Consider the following 24,631-nt stretch of genomic DNA (forward strand, 5'->3'; position numbering starts at 1 on the left):
TGCTGTCTCCCACTGATGAGATTGACCACTGTCATCATACCGCACAGGTGCTCTCCGTGGGCTGCACCATGTCTGGTGCAGCTTGCTGTATCTGCTGAAACAGCTGTGCAAATTGCCTGTGAGCTGCGGAAGCTGTTGAGATGGATTTTCAGCATTTGGACAGAGACTGAGACTGCCTCTGATGTAAGGTCATTAGACTGCAGCACTCGTGCCACTTCTTCAGCAGAGGAGAACAGCCGCAAGGAAATCTGCAAGCCGAAAAACCGATCGAATTTGGTCATCTGAGCACAGAGGCCTGGTGCTTTTCGTGCTGCCACTGCGTCCGAGCTGCCATTTGAAAAAGCCACCTCCTCCAGAGTGTCATACACTACCGCGTAATTAAGGAGCAGTGCCTTGATGGCAGCCGTGCGTGCTGTCCAGCGCGTCGGACACAGCTGTTTGAGGCCAGGCGATGTGCATTCAAAAGAGGCACGAATGCGCTCAAAGATATCCAGACATTTTGGCGAGGATGTTATTATTTCATGGACATCGTGAACCATGTTTAGGGCATTGCGGGCAATGGGTCTTTACCTACCTTCCGAGAATGATTTAGATTGTGGCTCACACAGTGAAGAGAGCGCGGGGGTTGATGTCCCTAATCCTTTTGGCAACACCTGTCAATCTTCCTTGTAGGACAGCTGCCCCGTCATACGTCTGCCCTCTCATGTGCTCAACTTTGAGACCGCATCTGGCCAACATGTCCAAAATCGTGCTGGTGATGGAGAGGGTCAGCTGCTCCGCAACATCCCTGGTCCCTCCACGATGATGGAGTAAAACTTCGCCACCCTGATTTTTGTGAGTAGGCCATTAATGCACTCTCTATACATTTCTGAAAATAACTCATTGACTATGTCATGTGTCATGTATTTTGAGGTATTAGCAAATGTCTCTAATTCTTTGTTTTTTGCACTTAGGAGAGCCACGACATGTTTGAAATTACTCTCATCATCAGTATGACCCCGGATTGCCAGTCCCTGTCAGACGAGGAATTTTAGACCACTCGGCACTTCCAGCATACATTCGCGTCTCCGTTGCTGGCCGATTGCTTCACGCTTCTGGAGAATCGTGTTAATAGGTGTTTTGTGGAGGTACGCAATATACTTTTGGTGGCATTCCTTGTGGAAGTGACTGCTCTGGTGTACGTCCAGTAGCTTGGGGCATTTCCTCCAGTTATTGAAACCCGACTGAACGAATGCCACATCTCCACATTTCGCAAACGAAACAAGGCCTTTTTGGATTGCAAATCTGCAGATTGTGCAGAATGCCTTTTTCTGCGTTCTGCAGAGACAGCCATTCTCCTGCCTGATACTAGCTAACATTGAAACACCTCTCTCCATCCCCGTAAGCCCTAGCAGTCTCCTTCCTCGGCATGGTGAGCAGTTGAACTATCCGACCTACTCCCTGACGGCACTCATCATTGCGGCCCTGCCTGCCATCACCCTGCACCTCCTCATCCTGTCCCTGGTCCCCCACCACCTCCTCATCCTGCTGCTCCTGGCCTCCTTGCACCTCCTCCTGTCCCTGGTCCCCCACCAGCTCATCCTGCTGCTCCTGGTCTCCTTGCACCTCCTCTTGTCCCTGGTCCCCCACCAGCTCCTCATTTTGCCCCTCATCCTGCTCCTGGCCTCCCTGCACCAGTTCACGTACCTCCTCCTCCTGTCCTTGCTGTTTGTCCGGTTCGCCATTAAGGTTTGTAAGTTGTTCTTGTTGTTGGTCATCATCATTCTGACTTCCACACTTTTTTTTGTTAATCCAGCAAGATATACTTGTCTGTGACAACTGTCGCTTATTTTTTTTTTATGACTAGACGTAGCTTGAGCTAATTTGTAAAGTCTGTATAGCCGCAAATATCACACGTTACCCTGCTGTGTGCTGACTGAAATATCAGACGTTAATCTGCTATGCTGACTGCCGATTCAAATAATGATAAACACTGAGCTATTAAACAGGGACATTTTATGTATTTACCGTATTCAACATAATATCATTGTCAATGACTGTGATGAAAAGATCTGCACGTAACCTACTTGCTACATTTTGAAGGTTAGCGTAAAAGGTCCCCGGTAACCCGTCACTGTTTATCCCTGTAAGAAAACGACACTAGAATTAGTTATCCAACTGTGCCTGTTCCCTTTGTGTTTGACTGTAATCATGTTATACATTAATTATGGAAAATCCTGTCCCACCACATCCACATTATCTTGTTTCTTATGTCTTTTTTCATATTTCACCCACAAAAAAATAAAGCATGATTCACCGCAACATTGGTCTGACTGTATTTGGAACCTCACACCTGATAGCCTAATAAGAGAGAGCCTGTTAATAACATACAAGCACACAGTGATATGACAACATTGTTTTTATTGAATCGATTAAAAATTACATCTCATTCTGTATACTCTAACATGTACCTTAGCTTGTCAGATCATTGTTTACACATTTGTCCAAGTAGCATTTTTCTGTAGCCCTACGAAGGCACCTAGCGCTTAGCTTAGCAGCTATGCTAGCAACTGCTTTCCGCATTGATCAACATTAACCGTCAAAGTAGTGTAGCGATGTAGTAGTGTAGCCTATCCAAGATCTCTGTAGTTCTCCACACACAAGTTTCAAGAACAAAAATATAACTGAAGGTCGCTGTAGAGCAGTAATGCACAGCGATTTGTAAGGTAAGTGTGGTGGTGGCGGTAACTGAACTGAGTTTCAGTATCATCGTAGCCTCATTGGTCGCATTGATACGGTTGGTGCATAGACATAGGGTTGCTCGTAGGATAACCAAAGACTTTCTAATGAGGAGACACAGCACTCAAAAAATCCTCCATAGAAATGCATGGGGTTAGTTTGTAACACCGTTGTCTACACATATCCCACCCCTTCCTCGGCAAAACGTCGACATGTAAATACATTGAGCCAATCATGTGGTGTTATGTGAATACATTGAGCCAATCATATGGTGTGTTGTGAAGACATTTTGCCAATCATGTGTTGTGAACTCGCCGCTGGAACAAGATTGGTGTCGTGAAGCCTTGCGCATGCGTATTTCTGCTGAAGAGGATGCCCGATGAGTGCCCAAAAAGCGTTGCTATATGGCTGCCGAGTGGAGGGACTTGCCTAAAAGGACTTTAAGATAACCCTTTTCCTGGACCAGTCACCTGGTTTGCGGGCGAAATAGAGCTGCACAGTCCCGCCCACAGCCAAAATGCGGTTAGGTGCCGGATGTAAGATTCCCATTCATTTGTCCCATTGACGTTTGGAAACGTTAGTCTTTCTCTCCTCTTTATTTCTATTTTCCCCCTTTGCCTTTCACTTATTCATCTTACATGCTGATAGCCTACTACCATTTACATTCACGCATACACGATTCTTCAACACTCATTTCCCTAGACACTATAGTTTGTTAATGTTGCGATCAATATTAATAAATGGTTACATTTAAAACTGTTGTTGTCTCTCTTTATGTTGCGGTCTGTTCACGACCTGGCCGTAACACCCTATACAGCAATTTTTAGTTAAAGGGACACCAGGCAAGCCTGATGCTTTTTCTCTACGAAACTCCCCTCGCTCGGTCTGAAGCTCTTTTCCTTTTCTTTGCGTCTTCCGTCAAGGGTTTTCGCTGCTTCTTCGCCGGCTCTGCCATTATACACACGTTTGCTCTCTCTCAATCTCTAGCGTTTCGTTAGCCTGCCTCTGTGCTGTAAACTGATCCTGCTTCGGTCGGCGGGTAGGATACACCGAACTTGCAAGTGGGATATTCTTCCTACAGGCAGTAGGGGCCGGCAAGAGAGCCTTCATTCGCCCCGTGATGAGTCATTTAACCATATACCGACTTACGAGGATGATTAATTAACACGAAAACGTTGCCTGGTGTCCCTTTAAGGCTATATGTTTATTGTTAAGCCTATTGAATAACTTAGAGATAGAGATAGAGAAGACAAACCATTTTGTGGAATGATGAATCATCATATGAAATTTGCAACGATGTGACTTAAAAACAGTCTCTGGTAGGCAGCATAAGTGACATCTCGCTCTGTCTGCCAATCATTGTCTGTAGCTGTGGCATTCTGAAACGTCTTTAAATTCGGGACCATTAGCATATCGCTCGTTTTAAAACCTTGCAGTCGGATTTTGTTTATTTAAGGTCTCGAGTCCAAAATAGCCTGGGCTATTCCAATTGTCAGTTTATTGCACATCATTTTTTCGTCGTTTTCGTCTGCTTACCCGTGTTTGTTGGCGTGTTGTTGCAAAATCCGCGGAATCATTTCATGCAAGCAAACTGCATACAGGGAGCCTTAATTGTTGATGTCAGACATGATAATCATCCAAACATCTTGCATTTTTCAGTGTTGAAAAAACTCTGCTACTCCCTCAGTCTCTGGTCCCACGCACTGTGCTGTGTAAGAGGGGTAGTAGAGCGGAGAAAGCCAATGTGTGCTGCTTTTACTGATATAACCTATTTAACAATACATGCATTAGACATACTAATCCAAACAACTTCAAACTTGGCACTGCACGTAGTCCAGTAAGTGTTGCTCACATTTATTTCGTTTAGACTTTTTGTGGTCTTAATGCAACATTTTACAAAGCAGCTGACAGGGCCACTAAAGACTGAACGAGTCAACAGCAGAAAAACCTAATTAGCTAGCAGAAATGTCCTAGCCTGGTGTTTAGGGTGTGTTGTAGACAGGTGTCCTATATCTTCCATCAACAAACCATAGCATTAGCGAACATTAGTGTTGTGGCTAACTAACTAACTAAGTCAGTAGCTATAGTCAGAACACAATGGGATGACAGTCGAAAGAAACAATTACAGTGCTGTTATCAATTTGATCAGTATAACCACGTTTCACAACTACACCAACAATCAAACTAGCCTCCATTACTCAACTTATGGAAACATTAACATTATTTTACCTATGGATATAACATCAAGCTGGTGAAAGATTAGTAGCCTACCTGCAGTAAAAACCAAGCAAATCACAAATGACTGATTAATGGGCTAGGTTGATGTGGGCCCTTGAGACAAACATACCATAAACAATTCTTCATCCTCGGTGCCACGGTTCAGGTACAGTAGTTATTTAGGAAAAAATGAATTTTTTTGGTTTCGGGGGGCCCAGCGCAGGCTTATTTTTTTTCGTAGAAGTCTGGTGGGGCTACATGCCAACCCACTTTCATGTGCCCTGGTGTTTCGGTGTCCCGGGTATCGGGTATCGACCAAAAATTCAGGAAGTAGATGACGGGGGGGGGAAACAACAAAAAAAAATTGCCAATCCCTATATGACCGCTTTGATACAGTAGCTATGCTTGCGGCAGTCATAATAATTTAATTTCAGAAAGTCAGACCTCAGCACCTTTTTTAATATAAGATTGTAGGTCACATACCAATTTAAAATCATAACATAAAAACTGCAATGGTACTGTTTTTAAAATCATGTGTTGGCCTAGTGGGCCAAGTGTAAGTGTGTGTGTGTGTGTAAACATGCTTTAATGAAATAGACTTCAAAAGCTTTTGAATTTGATCTTACAGTTCTTTCATCAACCTATGTTTTACATTAACTTACAAAATAGATACTTTAGCTTAGTACTCAGATTGAGGAGGGGATTGCTGCTTGCTCCAAAGAGTTTTTTGTACCTTAAAATAATGTTTCCAAAATTGTTTCCGTGGTTCATCAACTCGTAACAGGGTGAACGGCACTTCTGTATTCGCTTCGCGGCCCTCTGTCGGCTATAACCGCACTATGTAAGTTTGCCAGATCGGGTAGCGGGCTTGTAGTTCGATGAAATGAGACATAAGAAACTACACATTTGACTTGCATGATGTCGCAATACATACTACTTTCATAAAATCATGCAACATATTCTACCTTGTCTATGGACATCATTATTTGCAAAGCCGTTGCTGGATAAACAAATAGCGTGCGTGCAACAGAGGAAAAGTTATTTGGTGTTGCTTTAAGGTATTTCTGTCCCTCCCAAACTGATTTGAAATGGTACCAGCCAGAATTTCAAAATGTAAACAATTTTAACGTCCCTGATTGTGCCCCCCCAGAATTTTGGCTTGCACAACGTCCCTGGGTGAGGAGAGGTCATTTTGCCATACTCCAGCTATCCTCTGTGTGTGTGTGTGTGAGTGTGTGTGTTTGTGTACTGACTCATCAGCTGTCCGTGTGTGTGTGTGTGTGTGTGTGTGTTTTGTGTACTGACTCATCAGCTGTCGGTGTGTGTGTGTGTGTGTGTGTGGTTGGGTCATCTTGTGTCTAGACACACATTCTATGGTGACTGAGAGGTGAGAGACACCTTTAAAAAACAAAAACCCCAAATAAACATCAAACGAATAAACAGACAAACAACACTATTCACATGTACCCGCATTGTGAGGAACTGTTCCATCCAGAAAAGAGAACGAAACAAAACAAAAGGCTACTCTCCTTGTTTGTCTACGGAATGACAACGACTTGTCAGTAGTGCCTCCTTGAGTTCAGAGTTCAAATGTGTCCAGAGAGACCTTTCAGTGTCCTACACACCCCCTCTGTCTCCTGGCACACTAGCGGAGGGGAGTATGTGTGTGTGTGTGTGTCCTCCTGTCTTCGAATACCTCCAGGTAGTAAGGTGAGTGAGTTGGGGGAGGGGCATTCCTCCATCCGGTACCCCAGGGGAGGTATGCGTGTTTATGAGTGTGTGTGTGTGTGAGTGTGTGTGTATAGAGAGTGTGTGTCAGTCCTCGAAGACCTCCAGGAAGAGTGGGGGGAAGTGCTCATTGGGGCACTCAACCTTCATGTGCAGGAAGTGGCTGGCGTGGCAGGCCCCGATCATGCGCAGGTCTGTCAACTTCATCAGCAGCTTGGGCCAGAAGTGTGGAACCTTGTGCTTGCGGTAGTTGATGTAGTGCTCAAAGGCCTGCAGGAAGCCCTCCTGACAGCGCTCGATACGGTCCACACTGGTCAGGCCTGGACGATCTGGAGGGGGGGAAAGAGAGGGAAGGATGGAGAGAGAGGGAAGGATGGAGAGAGAGCGAGGGATGGAGAGAGACGGAAGGAGGAAGGGGCATGAAGAGAGAGAAACAACAAAAGATTCCTCAGAAACTTTTAAACCTAAAAGACGGGGGTCTGGTAGTCTGGCTTTCACCAGACCAAGCTCAATCTTTTAAGACTGAACATTGGTATGGGGAGTCCGCTATGTATTTTCTACTGCACAAGAGGCATGATCAACGGGCATAGTTCAAATGACTGTACGCAATTGGATAGTCATTCACCAATCTGACCAACGAACCGGGTGACGTTTGCAGAGCGGCGCGAAAACTCCAGGCTCTCCCACTATCATCATTGCTTTAAACCTGCCAATAGCGCGCCAGGTGGATAAGCCAGCTTGTGATTGGCCCCCGCAAAAATGTAACGGAACCTTAACACACACACACACACACTGCACATCCTTAACACACACGCTTCTACACACCCTGAACACACACACACTGCACATCCTTAACACACACACACTACACACCCTTAACACACACACTACTACACACCCTTAACACACACACACACACACACACACACACACACTGCACATCCTTAACACACACACTAACACACACTAATACACACCCTTAACACACACACTACTACACACACTCTTAACACACACACACACACTAATACACACCCTTAACACACACACACTGCAAATCCTTAAAGCTGCAGTTGGCAAGATTTTTTTGATCATATTCACTGAAACCGACACTATGCTCCGACAGAACAACATAAATCAGCCGGTTTTAGAAAAAAACCCGCACTTCTACTTCCACCTAGAGCCTGTTATTTGTTTTGCAAAAATCCACAGCTCCCAGTTCTTCTGGTCCAATCAGAGCAGGGCTGTGTGAGATCTGACTGTCAATCACAGTCTGGTGCAGTCTGGTGCGCACTGACGAGCACAAACTCGATGAGAGGGTGCTCAGTGGTAGTGGGGGAGGGGCATGAGAGTTGTAAACATTAAAAATTTTAGCTAAGTTAACACACACACACACACTACTACACACCCTTAACACACACTACTACACATACTTAACACACGCACACACACTGCTACACATCCATAACACACAATTGACCCCAGGGTCTTTTTCTGCGTTAAAACGCATCAAATAAGCATAGTATGCTTAATAAGTATTTTTCGTTGATCAACCACTACAAAGCTTGCCCTGGTATAGCCTACGCTTTAGCCCCAAATCGCAAACAGTATAGCTAAGATGCAATTCATGAAAATTGGGCACTTCTGGATAAGTTTTTTTGGCAGGGTGTTAGGTATAGGCCTAAGGTTTTCAAAAATCCATGGATACAAGTTGGGGTGGCTCCCCTAGTGGCATAGTTATCCATAATATCCAAAATGGCCCCCGACGAAAAGAGAAAAGGTTATATCTCAGCTTCCTTTAGTCTTAAATTGTTGTATAATGTATTTTCTCTACTTTTTTGATACAAGGAATCCAATTTTGATGTTCTTCTTATTTTAAGTCCATTTCCATGTAGTATCATAGTCATATTTAGCTCATAAATGGTCAATATCTCTGAAAAAGTCACATTGAAATACTCAGGTCCCTAGACCCATATTTTTACCTCCAAGGTATGCTTTTCTTTGTTGATTGGACAGGTCACTATCATAGTGTCAAAATTCACATGTTGTGACCAAAAGGACCATTGTTGAGGCCTTACATAAACACAATAAATAAACACAACTTCAGAACTATGCCACAGTGAAAAGTTATATTAGGCTTTTCACCATGTTAAGGATCAATATTACATTTTAGTCAAATAACACAAAAAAACAATTCATACTTAAACATCATGTATTATTTAAAGATTTTTGGTTGCACTCTTCATCATTACAGCCTCCCTCACACTTGCACAATGTGGTACAGCACAGCTCAGTGGCACTTACAGTTGCCCATACAGGCAACCACACAGCCACAGTTGAGAAGGAGTGAGCATCCCTTGCTGGCATCTTCCAGACCTGTCCAATATGGCACCCAGACTTTGGTTCTGTCATTCCATTCCCAACCCCACTCACTGGGGTCTGGAATCTCTGGAGTTTTGGAGAGGGACTGCTTCCAGACAAAAGCTGCAGTGTGCAGGGCACGCTTTCCATGCTGGAATAAGGCATGATGGGTCGGGGGGATTGAATCCAGGGATTTGAGGCCATGAGTGAAAAGAAGCTTCCGGGTTACATTGACTGACTCGACACCGCAGTTCTTACTATACATGAGTACAGTCCAGCCAGTGTTCGAATTATACCGTGAGCTTCGGGGGGTACCGCTATTTCGACTGGTGACGTCACTCTCCATTTTATATAGGCTTACACACATGATTTCACACTTGTGGTTCACAGTCAATTTTCCTTCGAAATATAGGTCATATGACCGTGTTTGGCTGGCTGGCCGACAAGTTAAAAGAAACTAATCATACTAGCAAGCACAATTTACCTCACACGTTATGGGAAGGGTTGAAATTGGGTAAACACCATTTCAACGTGCGCTCTGTGCGTAAAATTGCGCGCCACAGTCAAATATTTTTTGGTATAGCAGTGAAATGCAAACATGGAAATGCATACAGAGCAATAGCACGGAAATGGCAAACATACAACTCTGTTTACAGAAGGGCCACAGAAAGTCTCCCGTTTAATAGTCAAGTTCACCTAGCCTACTACAAGGCCAGCCTTTGGTTCATTTGATTAGTTTTTCTTGGATAGCCTAAGTCTGCAAAACATCAAGCAAATAAAAAAATGACTTGTTCACGGTTGGGAAACAAATATATTCACGTTGTTTAGCCTAGGCATTTCATATCATGTAGTATCATGTACACTATCATGTAGTATATCTAGTGCATTGTGCACCTGGTGTTATATCACAAAACGTTTGTGGAGCAATACACTTTTAAGAAAGGCTGATCTCTAATAATGGCAACGAGGAAAGAAGGCCTCAACAATGGTCCTTTTGGTCACAACATGTGATTTTTGACACAATAGTGATAGTGACCTGTCCACCTTGGAGGTAAAATGTGGGTCTAGGGACCTGAGTAATATTTCAATGTGACTTTTTCAGAGATATTGACAGTTTATGAGCTAAATATGACTATGATACTAGATTTAACATGGAAATGGACTTATAAAATTAGAAGAACATATCAACATTTTATTCCTTGTATCAAACAAAGTAGAGAAAATACATTATACAACAATTTAAGACTAAAGGAAGCTGAGATATAGGCTAACCTTTTCTCTTTTCGGCGGGGGCCATTTTGGATTTTATGGATAACTGCCACCTGGGGGGTGGACTTGTATTCATGGATTTTTTAAAACCAGGCTAAAACTCTGCCAAAAATAAAAAACTTATGCAGAAGTGCCCAATCTTCATGATTTTTCACATATTCCTTCCCAGCTAGTAGAATGCTTCCCAAATAGCATTTTTTAACCAGTAGGCTAATATTGTTCAAACCAGCACCTCATCAGTAGCTTGCTCAGGGTCCCTACACATAAAACGAAGCACCAACAACGTAGTTAGCGAACCCAGAGTTTATTACAGAAGAGTATACTATGCAGGTTTAGGTATTTTTTGCGAGTGTAGAGCTCCCTGTAGTGATGTATTTATGTTACTCTGCTATTGTAAATAGCAAACTTTTCACACTTATGGAGGTAAAGGATTAACAACAGGCAGAAAACTATCTCCAAAGAGCTATATCTACCTACAAGGTCATGTTTCACGATTCTCATGAAATTTGGCTGGGCGCCGCTCTTGAAAGTTGCATGGCTGGTTTTCTCGTTATAGGGAATCGCTACATGCTGTAGCTATGCTAGGTGAACGATTTGCCTATTACAAGTTTGTTTACCATCAAATTGGCCCGTAAAGGTGAAAACCTTGCATAGTGTGCCTTTAAGAACACTTACCAACGGTCCCCCTACCAGCTCCTCCAACCAAGTATCGCAAGGATTCGTTGTGCTGTCACGTTTGGTTAATCTATTATTCGTGCCGGAGTTTGAGGAGATGGTAGGGGGACAGTACCAACAGTCTCGTGAGAGAGTGTGTGTGTGTGTGTGCGCGCGCAGTCTTAAAGTATTGATTGTGATTATAACATAGTACAGTATGCTGTGTTTGGAAAATAGGGTCCCGCTGGATTTTCATGTAAAAATTGATTTTTTTTTTGCATATTTTGCTAATATAGAGTCTAAGGAACAAGATTTTTTTTGTCTTCAAATTTTCACGATCCATCTTTAGTGTTTTTTTCTGTATGTTTTAAAATAAGCGATTATATCTAGTCCGAAAAGTGATTTTCACATTTTCTTCTAATTTTTTGACAATTAATTCCACTTTACAAAACCCCCAGATAATGTAGAAAGGTTGTTGGTTCTAAAACAATATCCATAGTTTTCAAACTTTGAGTGTCTGAAAAGTGTAAAAACACCTCCACCCTTGTTGCCTATGTCAAAAACGATTTCTTAATCTTTGCTTTTCTTGATGCTTTCCTTGACCTGCTATGTCATTCTATTGTCTACCTTAAGAGAAATTTGTCTTGGAAATAATCTATAATAGTACAGGCAACACAGTACACCACTAGGTGTCATAGGCATGGGTAGTTGAGTAACAATAGGCAAAATTAACAAACAAAAGAATATAAGGTACAAACAAACAGACAAACCACGGATGGCCCTCTCACAGCCTGAACTAATACAAAAAACAAATAACTCAAGGGAAAACATTGCTCAGACACTAAACCATGTGCATTTGCTCTCTTTAAAAGCTATGGGTTATCCACAGCCAACAGGCCGGGCGTGCGAGAGAAACAATGGAGTCTTCAAATTAAGAATAAAGCCTTCCAACAACAACAACCACAAACACCCATGCGGCAAAAATATCAAATGACCGGCTGTGTTCTCCCAGAGAGGAAGCTACATATATGATCACCAACCACGGGTGGGCGTGTGCGCCAGCGCTGCAGGTCAGCCTTTCTGCATACACACCTGGCTTTAAAGTTCACCATACTGGTAGCATACCTATCTACTGCCAAGGCCTGAAGGGGACAGGGAGAATATTTACTTCTGCTACACTGGCAGATAACTCATGTGAAACAGACTGTGGGAGGTGGAAGGGGTTTGAATGCTGTCCAGCAGTATTATGAGTGGAACGTCTTAAGGGGGCCCTTTTCCCCTACAGCCTGATCTTATAGTGTGTGCCAATTCCATCAAGACACTCCACAAATTCATACTTGGTAGACACCCATGTATCCTGGATTTTGTGGCGACCGTGAAAATGGTTCTTGCAAAAGAGTTTACATGTACATTATATTTAGCAGACACTTCTTGACCAAAGTCACTTACATACTGTATGTCAGCAAGGGATCACATTGTCCCCAGAGCAACTTGGGGTTAAGTGCCTTGCTCAAGGGCATAACAGTGAAAGCCGGGAATTGAACCGACCACTTTCAGGCTACTGCACGCTAGCCCAGCTCCTTAACCACTACACTACCGCTGCCCACTAGAAAAAGACTAGATTGCCAGGTGGTAATATGGAGTACAGTGTCAGGACCGCACACTGCAATCTCCCAGAAGAACTAAATTTATTGAGTTAAAAACATAATGCAACGTTTCAACCCACCAGGGTCTTCAGATGATGACCCTGGTGGGTCGAAACGTTGCGTTATGTGTTATGATTGCAGTGTGCGGACAACTACTCTTCTTTCCTTGATAAGCTTTTTTGTCCTGCACCTGGCCTCAGTGAGGTGGGATGTGCATACAACCACTTTGAAGAGGACTACAGTGTTAGGACCACCATGCCTAATGATATGCAGCAGCCTCTTCTAAGTGTCTCCTAGCACTAGCATAGACAGAAGTCAGGTACTCTTGATGTTGCACCACCCAATCAGTCGGTGGACTGTCCCTGTGGTCACCTCCAGTATTTCCAAGTAGGTGGTTGACTGATAACTGTGGCTTCTGACCGAACATCAGCTTGTATGGGGAGTGCTGTGTGGACTGGTACACGGTGGTATTATAGGCGAACAGGAGCTGAGGGAGCAACTGGGGCCATTTACTTTCTTTTCAGGGGTAAGGTCCTGAGCAAGTCATGAAGTGTCCTGTTGAAATGTTCACATTGACCATTCCCCTCTGGATGATAAGTGGTGGTTCTAGTCTTTGTAGGTGTCACAGGTGCTTCAACAGCTCCCCCTCAAAGCTGCGCCCTGATCAGAGTGGATTCTCCTTGGCACGCCATACACATAGAACATCTCTCAGTTAGAATCTTAGCTACGGTGGAAGCTCTCTGATCAGGGGTGGGAAAGGCCTGGGTAAACTTTGAGAAAACATTTGTGACTACCAGAACATTCTCTTGTCCTGTGCTAGCCCAATCCAAGAGAGTAAAGTCAATGGAAATTATCTACAAAGGCTTAGTGGCTAACAGATTTCCCAAGAAGGTTCTGGCTTGGGTTGTCTTGCTTTAGCAAGCACAGTGCTCACACTCAGAACACCACTTTTGCACCTCATGCCACATCTGGGGCCAGTAGCACCTCTGTCATATCAAATCTGTGCTCCTGTCCACCCCCAGATGGCGTGGTTGTTGTGTGTAGGCTAGTGAGCACTTCACTCTCAACACCTTTGGCAGTAAAAGCTGCAGCACTGGATCCCTGGAAGGAGGAGCCTGGATCGCTTTCGGTACAAGGTCCCATCCATTTCCTGTATCTGGGACCACTGCTTTATCAACTGCGACTTCCCTTGGTTCCTCCACTTGTCTTAATGGGTATGTGGTCGTCCCTGTCACCAAAACCACAGGTATCTGGAAATACAGGGATCAGTCCCTTGCAGGACTTTCTAGGTCTCTTTTGGTTCGACCAGGGATGGTGTCCACCATACAAGATTCTGTCATCCAAGAGTCTTGGATAGGTGCACTTTCGAGAGCTTGCATGTTGGCTATGGAAAGGCAGGGGGACATCAGGCCGTCACAGATCAAAGTGTTAGTGGGGCTTGTAGGAAGCCTAGAAAGGGTATCAACATTGCAATTAGCTGTCCCAGGACGATATTTGATGTTGTAATAAAGAGGACAAGCTGAGAAACCCAGCAATGTTCCAGAGCGCCCAGTTTCGCTGACTGCAGGTATTGGAGGGGACTGTTGTCAGTGTACACAGTGAACGTGTTGCCCAGGAGATACTTGCCATTTTTTTCTGTGATTTCCCACTTGACTGCAAGGAGTTTGAGTTTCACGTTCCTCTCACTTGGCCGCAAGCCCCGGCTATTGGTTGCTGTAACCCATCCTTCTCCTGTGACAGAAGAACTGCCCCCAATCCTGCATGGCATGCATCCGTCTCTAAGATAAATGGACGACTGAAATCGGCATAACCTAGGACTGGTGCTTGAACAAGCCATTCTTTTAAGGCTCTGAATCCAGAAAAAGTTCTGAAGGCAAACCTGAACGTGACTACATTCAATGTTAACTATCCAATATTCAGATGTCTGTAATTGAAATGTATGCAAATTAGTGCATAATTAATGAAATATTGTTAAATTACATGCATAAACATATATTTTCAGAAAACTTGTAATGCAAAAAAATATTGTCTCTACATACAGTAAATAATCAACTAGTAAAGTTTCATAAGAATATCAAGGAATTACATTTTTTACCCTATTCACCCGCTTATATGTTGCCTATGGAGGCCAGTTTTAGGCCATAAATGCTAATTAGCAGGTTTAAAACTAAAAAATCAGCTAAGTAAATATGATATTCAGAATCAGCACCCAAAAATTAGGCAGAAAACCCTCTTTAGCAGTGTTTTCTCACATTTGACCCCCAAGTGATAGTAGTCCCAGTCTTAATTATGCATTATATAAATGATGATGTCATCTAAGTGTGAAAATGGATCGTGAAAATTTGAAGACAAAAAAAATCGTATTCCTTAGACTCTATACTAGCAAAATATGCAAAAAAAAAAAAAAATCAATTTTTACAAGAAAATCCAGCGGAATTACACAAGACACCGTACTAACAACTGAAGTGTAAACTAATCCCCCTAAGCATGTCATTAGATCATTTCCAGGGACTAATCCCTACTTTTGCAGGGTCAGAATAATGGAAAAACACACACAAACATACACACACACACACACACACACACACACGCACACACACACTAGATGCGCGGATTTGCTATTATTTCAACCGTAACTGCATAGCAAAACATATCATCCATCCGCACCATAGTTTTTTGACCAATTTTCAAAACCGCACCCGCCCGCCATCCGCTGGTTGTTTTAATATGGGTGATGCGGCGCTGCTGACATGAGGCTAGAAAGCTCTTGCCTGTTCTAGAAAGACTGATCCAATGCAGCAAATATATTAAAAGGCTAAAGTCCTACATTGGCTATGTTGTAGCCTATCCCCAGAATATCAGCAGCAAACTCGGTCTCTGTCTCGCAAAACAGTCTCCAAATAAAACGCACATCGGCCTGTGGCCTACAATTTTATCATTGTAATAAAAAACGCAATTTGGCACATAATTTCAACATGCTGCTATTTAGCCCACTAATTAATTCCTATTGTAACCTACTTTATTTTTTGCAAAAAGAAAGAAATCCTTAATAAAATAACAAGTCATTTACATTATAGGCTACTTTACGCACTGTCATGTCAGGGTGACACTATGACAATTCATTCATTTTGACTGCATGGGAGCGCGTCCTTTTCAGACAGACAGCGCAATTAATTTTATACCAGCAGGACGATCGGACAAACTATGGCGCCTCGATATTAAATACCCGTCGACTCTTTTCATTCCGAAAGTCCACTACAGTACAACGTGCATGTTGACCTTTTTAGTAACAACCGCCAAACGTGCTTGCTTGCCTTACACATCTAAGTTTTCCAACTATTTTTCTTACCTTCTTTTTTCCGCTGTGGATGTTATTGAGCTTGTAGAAGTTTGAACTCTTACGTTCTGAACATCTCGCAATGCTATTGCCCGATGTCATTTCTGACTCATACCACTCCATAATCGGTCTCTCTTTTAAATGCCTATTCCCTGAATGGTAGGCTACAATGACTATGTGTTTTATATATAATATCTAAACAAAATAACCCAGGCAGTCTCCTCTACGAGATGTTTAGGCCTCCTTCAATAGGCTACTGGCAGCTGGGCTAATAGGTTGAGGATTTGCTTAGTGACCTATCAAGGCTCTAACCAGACGCGACATGGGAGATGAATCATCGGTCAACTTGCACTGTAGCCTATTCTACTTTCTTATTGCACACTGGAGAGGAAGAAATGCTGGTAGACTACGATAGGCTACTTAATTTACACCTTTTGTTACCTTTAGTGTGTGTGTGTGTGTGTGTGTGCGTGCGTGAGAGGGGTTGCTCAGTTAAACATCTGAATACACCAATTTCGCAACACCATCTCTGATAGCCTAGGCCTAAACAAAGCAGCATGCATATAAGCAACTAGGCCAAATTACTGCCTGAGGAAAATTTGACTATTTCAAAGTGTGCTCGTTTTTTTCGGATGTAGGTAACGCAATTTAACAATGCTTTTTTTTTTCATTTGATTGGTTCAACCGCCCGCCCGAATTTAATTAAAATATTATATTTCTTCATGTCATCCGCCCGATCCGCGGTTTAACCACGGAGTCCGCGGCTGTAACCACGAACCGCGCATCTCTAACACACACACACACACACACACACACACACACTATCTTCCTTTGCTTCATTCATTTCACTGGCTGGACAAATGCAGACAGTTTCCTTTTAATTGCCATCTCGCCTTATTTTGGTCAATATAGATTTTCATTTTGATGAAGTAAATAGTGAAGTTTGATAATAAATGACTTGAACTTGGTGTATGTATTTAAACTATTAATTTATATTTAATTTATTGATTTATATATCAAATACAGTTTTTTTATTTAGTTCTTTCAACTGCCATGATTTGTGTCTATTACAATTTATATTTAATTTATTGATTTATATATCAAATACAGTTTTCTTATTTAGTTCTTTCAACTGCCATGATTTGTGTCTTAGAGTGATCATCTCCCTGCGACCTACCGGAAGAGAGGAGGATAATGGCCTGCAGCAGGGCCACTTCCGAGTTGTCCAGGTTGAAGGAGGACAGGGACATGCCCAGGTCGAAGATGGCGTCAGACACCACGCCCAGGCCCCCATTCTTGAGCTGGCCGCGCGTCACAGCCATCTCGCCATTCAGCGTCAGCGTCCCGCTCTCAGGGTCGTAGCGCACCGCTGCCCGCAGAGACATGATCTCCATACAGCAGCCTTTTAGCAGGATGATCTGGTCCTCACAAGGCAGCTATGCACACACACACACACATTAACCACATTGAAATGAACACATACACACATATGTACACATACGCATACGCATACGCATACGCACACACACACACACACACACACACACACACACACATTAACCACACTGAAATGAACACACACACACACACACACACACACACACACACACACACACACATATCTTACCTCACAGAACATAGGCAGTTTTTTGGCGAAGTCCACCACGCGTGTGATGGCGGGGGTGATTATTTTTGTAAACTGACTGAAGGCCTCTATGTCCACTTTACTTCGCTCCACGGTGTTGATGACCGGTGCTTGGCCAATGTCTTCGAGCTGTGGAAAGAGGGGGGCACGCGCTCAGTATTTGGGGGTTCAGTGGAAGCCGGCCAGCACAAGTGTGAGCAAGTTAAGATTACAGAAACGTCATAAATAAAAGAGATACCAAGAGAGAAAGAGAGAGATAGAGAGTTAAGAAAGAAATTATAAACCCCACCCCACTAGGGTTTTTCATTGAGGTGGAGGCCACGACCTCATTTAAAGGTTAACTGGTATTAGGACAATAGAGCCCATCTGATTATTCTCCACAACAACCCCCACACACACACACCCCCGCATCACACACACATACACATTGACAATGCTCAAGGCACTATCCAAAATAACAAAATATCAAATGAAAAACAATACAGAATAGAAAACAATAGAGAACGCAGCAGCTGAGATTGGCAAGAGTGTTTGGTTTTGGTCATTATTGGTTCTATGGGTTCTTACCTTTGAGTCTTTCACCCCCACTGCACTCTGGTCAGAAGCATAGAATAAATTACTTGTTATCTCATTCAGTAGCGTAGCTTCTTCCACCTGTTGGACAAGCAACAGGGAGCGTGACGTTTCAATGGAGAACCCAAGTCAACAGCACTAGAAAAAACTGAAATGTTTAAACTGAAGAGTCAAGAGAGAGAGAGAAGAGCAAGAAAGAGAGAGAGATGGACAGAAGGCATAAAGAAAGGCAGACAAAAGACAGACAAGTCAAACACACACACACAAGAGAGAGAGAGTGAGAGGAGGTACAAAACATATTGTCCATGACATATTGTCCATGACCTCTTCATGGGAAGCATCTCACCAAGAACTTCCTCCTTTGGTTCCAGTGGTTGCCCTGGGCGTTGGTGGCCATGTGGGCGTCTGTGACCACGCGGATCAGCTCCCACTCCTCCGGCGTGGGCTCCGGACGGTCCCACGCCACCCTCAGCAGCTCCTCGCGCTTCCGCCGCTCACGGTTCTCCTTGATCAGCTCCCGCTTCGCCAGACGCTTGCTATCATCCAGGACCACTGAGGAAGAGGAGGGTGAAGAGCAGAGGAGAGGAGAGGAGGAGAAGAGGAGAGGAGGAGGAGATGAGATAGGAGGAGGAGAGGAAAGAGGGGAGAGAGAAGAGGAGAGGAAAGGAGAAAAGAGGAGAGGAGAGGAAAAGAGAGGAGAGGAGGGAAGAGCAGAGGAGGAGGAGAGGAAAGAGGAGAGAAGAGGAGAGGAGAAAAGAGGAGAGGAGAGGAAAAGAGTAGAAAGGAGAGGAGGGAAGAGCAGGGAGGAGAGGAGCGGAGGAGTAGATAACAGAGAGAGGAGAGGAGGAGATAACAGAGAGGGGAGAGGAGAGGAGGAGTAGATAACAGAGAGGGATAGGAGGAGATAACAGAGAGGGGAGGAGGAGGAGTAGATAACAGAGGGGAGAGGAGAAGAGGAGGAGATTACAGAGAGAGGAGAGGAGGAGGAGGAGTAGATAACAGAGAGAGAAGAGGAGAGGAAGAATAGATAACAGAGAGAGGAGAGGAGGATGAGTAGATAACAGAGAGAAGAGGGCAGAGGAGAGGAGGAGGGTGAAAGGGGAATAGAGGAGGAGAGGAGGAGATAAGAGAAAGGGGAGGAGAAGAGAAAAATGAAAGACATAAAGAGAGGAAGGGGGAGGAGTGGAGGAGGAAAGAGAGAAGGGGGGAGGAAAGAAGGGAGTGAAAATAGTGAAGAGGGCAGAGGAGGTGGTAGAAGAGCAAAATGGCCGGCACCGTCAACCATAAGAACCACACACAGCACAGCCCACCAGTCTGAAGAGACAAGGGGGAGTGGAGGGTTTCTCTGCCGCCTAAACTAGAATCTACATCTTACGTGTCATAATTCCATATGAAAAATCTTTCGCAATATCCCTGCCCCTCTTTCACCTTCCCATGAAGAGGTCAGTGAAATACACTCCCCCACCAAAAGCTGCACAAAACACCAGACCCCCTTCCCCCTATCTTCACAGAAGCCTAGGACAGTGGCCAGTGAACACTCACAGTCTGTCGCCATGCCAACGGCAATGCACTTCTTGAAGCGGCATTCCTGGCACTGGTTGCGGGTGACTTTGTCAATGACGCATTTGCCGTCGTACTTACAGGCATACGTTGGGTTCAGGTTCTTCTGAATGGTTCGCCTGAAGAAACCCTACAAGCAGAGACGGACTTTACCCCACTGGGAGAAGAGAGGGGGAGCTGATCCACTGACATTTATCAACTCAGTAACAGAAACACTTGAGCTCAACCTTTTTGTCCTTCTTTAGTTTTATGATCTCATAAACAGTAGACTGTATGCTACCGGAATCCATTAAAATGTCTCTTTTGAGTGTATGAGAGGTTGTGGGGGGACAGGTGTGTGTGTGTGTGTGTGTGTGTGACCTTACCTTGCAGCCTTCACAGGTGATGCAGCGGTAGTGGTAGCCTGAGGCTTTGTCCCCACATACAACACACAGCTCGTCCTTGTCCAGGTAACTTGGTATGTACCCTGAAAGAACACAGAGTCCAGAGAATGTTTAGTCTCCTCTCCTCTCTAAGAGATGACACCAAACAGCTGAAAATGATGTGTCTGGAAATCACAACAAAACAATTTTGTTGAATGTGTAAGTTATAGATAATAAATGGCATTTAAAAATGACTATGGAAGAGTTCACAGCAATCACAACAAACACTGTTCATGAATTTGAAGGATTATTTATATCTTAGAGAATATAGAGAATGAACAAACACACAAGAACCTAATGATCAGTGCCCTTCTAGACTCAGATGAGGACGTGTGAAGAAGTTCTTTAGCTCTACGAAAGAAAATGGCGGAGCTGGGCGGTGCAAGTGGTTTTAAGAGTCATTACACAAGATCCCGGTCAGATTAGCACGACTGGAGGAGATCTGAACCAGGCCAGACTCAGGAGGTGGAGATCAATACCATATCCACAAACACACACACACACACAAACCTGGAGCTGCATGCCTTCTGGCCCTTCTGTTGACAATCAATACACATATCAGGCAACTAATGATTATTTTGGTAGTCAACTAATCTGCTGATTATTTTTTGTTTAGTTTATTTGTTCGATTAGTAAACGATTATTTCTGTCATGCCCACCATCGCTGCTTCTTATGGGCGCGGCTATTATTCTGGGCTCCAGTGCAGGAGATAGTCATTGACTTCAGGAAGAAAGGTAGCAATCACGTTCCTCTCTGCATCAATGATTCACCTGTGGAAATGGTCAGCAGTTTTCGGTTCCTGTGCATACAGATCACCGACTCCCTCTCATGGTCCCTACACTCCACCTGTATCCTCAAGAAGTCACAGCAGAGACTGTTCTTTCTGAGGAGGCTAAAGAGCTTTAGAGTTCAATATCCTGGTGAACTTTTAATGCTGCACTATTGAGAGCGTCCTGACTGAGCGTCAAAGTGTTGTCAAGGACTCTCAGGACTGCATTCAAAATCATTGGGGCGGACCTCCCTCAGCTTCAAATGATCTACTCCACACGCTGTCAGAGGAGGGCTGAGTCCATCATCAAGGATGCCAGCCATCCAGCTCACTCCCTCTTCTCTCTGCTTCCCTGGCAAGCGCTTCCGGAGCATTACCACCCACACCACACGATTCAGAATTTTTTTTTTCCCACAAGCTGTCAGAATCCTAAATGTAAACTTACATGTCCATGAGATTTTATTTATGCTTTGCATGCAAGTATCGTGGTTGTGGGTGTGTGCATGTGCATGTGTCTGTTATGGCTGTATAATGTGTGCATGTATGGATAGTTTGTCTAGTGTGGTACTTTACAGTCCTTCTTCAACTCCCTTTATTTAAGGTCCCCCCTACTGCCTCCCTGTGCTTATTTACCCCTCCTTGCACTAATGCAACTGTGGCACAAGAATTTCGTGCAAAGTATATGTGACAATAAAACTTGAAACTTGAAAATGTTTTACCTCTCCTGCTCAAGTCTGGACCCCATGAATGTCACCCTGTTGTCCAGTCTTTGCCTCAACATAAGTTTCCATAGTAGATTAAAATAATCAGATGAACCAGATGACCACACACACACCAACACCTACAGACCCCAGATTAGTGTATACTCTGCATCATCTTAGTTATATTTCAGAACATATGGCACAAGTATGACCAGCTGACTGTAATGCGAATGCATTGTAATGAAACAAATAAGCAAACTGTGGAGGATTGAGGCTACTGCAGCCTTTGAGGCTACTGTGGAGGATTGAGGCTACTGTGATCCATCTACTGCTCTCTGCAAGCCCTCACTGCAGCTGAGTTAATATCCAATTTATATTCCACAATTTGATTTAAATATGACATATTTCTCAATGACAATTTCTTTAAACTAATATTAAATGATTCATATTTCTCCTTTGCAGCAGGTGTAACTACCACAATAAATATAACAGACCCAGTCAGCTCTATTGGACCTGTAGTCTACTAAATTTCAAAGTAATTCAAATAGGAAAATAATGCTGAATATGAAAACTGCAATTCTGTAAGAAACAGTTAATTCATTTATTTCAGATGTTACGATCTTAATAAATGTTAGATTTACCTTCAACAGTTTACCTTTGTACTTTTAAATATCCACTAATGCCCCTGAAATGGCCCCTTATTAACCTATTGAGGAGTACGGTCACAAAGATTAGAATGTTTGCGAACCGAGTTCAGCACTATGATGCAACAATTACCCTCAGAGATTTCCCCCACAGACTGAAAAAGAACACTGGAACTATATCGTTTGCGTAGAATTTTAGAAGGAAACAGGAAGATAATTCACTCCTCAGGTTAACCATTCCGTCATTTTAAAAATAGACTGATTATGGCGCAAAACATAAATGGTTATGGTTATGGGATTTGGCATAAGATTTTATCTGAAGCGACATACAAATACAAAACAATAAATATATAGGCTACTATAACACACTAAATGCATATTCTCTTGCTGTTTCCTGTTAGCCTACTTTTATTGGATCACTTGGAGCCTTTTACCTTGCACACGCCATGACAAAAGTCATTGCTTTGTGCACAATGCCAGACACAAACATATAGAAATTAGGCACAACCATATGTAGCAAAATCATAATTTAGTATAAATAAAGTTTTTGTTTCTTTTGTGAACGTCCCCAAATCTCTTTTTTAATAAATATTAATCTCTTAATGGTTCCGTAAATGGTATTGCTATTCTTTCCGATGGGGCATTAATTGGTGTTGCAGACTTTCTCACGTTTTGAAAGTCTGGAACTTCCCAAGCTGGAAATTTTGCGAGGTTGAAATGCCTTACGCGAGGCGTAGGGAAACTTTCAGATGAAGCCAAGTGACAAATGTTTATTTATTTATTCATTCATTTATTTCGGGTGGGGGATTACATGTACATGTGAACTGTAGCCTAACCTACAGACCACGTAAAATAAGCTTGGCGAGGGACACTTGCAACACACGCGCGCTGTCTCTCTCCCTCACACATTACAACTGGAGGACGTCCTCCTCACAACTGCACACTCGGCCACTGCGACATTAGGCCTATGCGTTGGCTACGTAACTCTCAATGTCACGGCAATGTAGGCTACACAGCGCAGCCTGGACTAGCTGCCACTCGTAACATCAACACACACGGGCTCTCTCTCTCCGTCCCTTGAAAGTCCTAAAATTTGTACCTAATTTGATTGGTTGATCATCTTTTTTATTTACTCGTTGCTTTAGTGATAAAGATTCCAACTCGGGCTGGGTGCCACTTGGAGACGAAGGGAGTGTAATACTGTGTTTCACCACATTCACTAGCCTACATACAATTTATGGGGCGCCGTTTCACTCATTGCAAAATATTAAATGAAAACGGGAGATGACAGCACAGAATGAACAGAACCGTAAAACCATTAAACAAAATGTTAGGCCTAACTAACAACGATTGTCGGACGAGATAGGGGAAGCATGGCTTTGGGTTTCGGGAGAAAACGCCGCTGGCCTTAACACTGTGTATTTCTTATTTTTCCTCAATATTTAATCATTATTCTTTGATGTAAGAATGCTCTGTTACACATCCGCTATTTGTATTAGATTGAATAATGCAAAATTAGTGTCGTAATTCCGTGTGAATAAACCGATTATTATCTGAGTATAGCCATTTGACTGGGTGCTAACAGGTGCAGTACTTTGTAGAATGCCAGAACTCTTTCCTTCCTGGCATTATACTGCTTGGTTTATTTCATGTTTTGTAGCCTACATTGTAACCTATTATACGATCAAAGTCAAGTGCATCGCTACTATTGTAGTCTGTTTTATTTCACACTGTATTGAACAGAGAATGTACTGAACAATATAGTTTAGGCTACATTATGTAGTTTACAGTATGTATATGTATTTTGTTTATTTTGTATCACGTTTTGGAAGTCTGGAAAGGGGATGCCAGAGCTTTCCTTTCGTCTGCATGTCCATTGATTGCCATGTTGTCTTTCAGAATAGGAATAAATGCTGCCAAATCAATTATTCACCTCCTCTGCATCATTTCTAGCCATAGAAAGACTATTTATTTATAAATCATGTAACTGACTAATTAAAGTCGGTTACACATAGTCAGACCCAGAAAAAGCACTCAACCAGATACAACCTAAGTAAAACATATAGAACTAGAAAACTAGAAAGACAGACAGACCTACACTGAAAACACTTCACACAGTCAGAAACACTAAACCCAGAAGAATGTCCAATACAGTCAGACATTTTTTAACACCACCACACTCAGGCAGGCTAAGACCCAACACCAGTGGCCCTCTGCAGCCCCCAGCCTCCCCCCCGTACCTCTCTTGTAGGCGTTCTGTATCCACTGCATCTGTGAGTAGTCTGCCCGACCGTCGCCATTGTAGTAGTCTGGCTGGTGGTAGTGGCTGAGCGGCACCTCCATGCTGCAGCACTCGCTCTTGAACATGGGGCCAGGCCCGAGGGGG

General features: G+C 43.4%; 1 protein-coding gene across 1 annotated transcript; it reads right to left on the reverse strand.

Moving 5' to 3' along the window:
• Positions 1-5,932: 5,932 nt before the first annotated feature.
• thrb (thyroid hormone receptor beta) lies at positions 5,933-24,631 on the reverse strand. The gene is made up of 8 exons (XM_048246667.1): positions 24,486-24,631; positions 20,074-20,174; positions 19,691-19,838; positions 18,495-18,700; positions 18,143-18,229; positions 17,558-17,704; positions 17,108-17,366; positions 5,933-6,992 (listed from the first exon to the last, which is right to left on the reverse strand). Exons 1-8 carry the CDS (start codon positions 24,610-24,612, stop codon positions 6,751-6,753), a joined length of 1,317 nt encoding a protein of 438 aa, XP_048102624.1. The 5' UTR covers positions 24,613-24,631; the 3' UTR covers positions 5,933-6,750.

The sequence above is a fragment of the Alosa alosa genome, chromosome 6 (assembly GCF_017589495.1).
Source record: "Alosa alosa isolate M-15738 ecotype Scorff River chromosome 6, AALO_Geno_1.1, whole genome shotgun sequence".
Lineage (NCBI taxonomy): Eukaryota > Metazoa > Chordata > Actinopteri > Clupeiformes > Clupeidae > Alosa > Alosa alosa.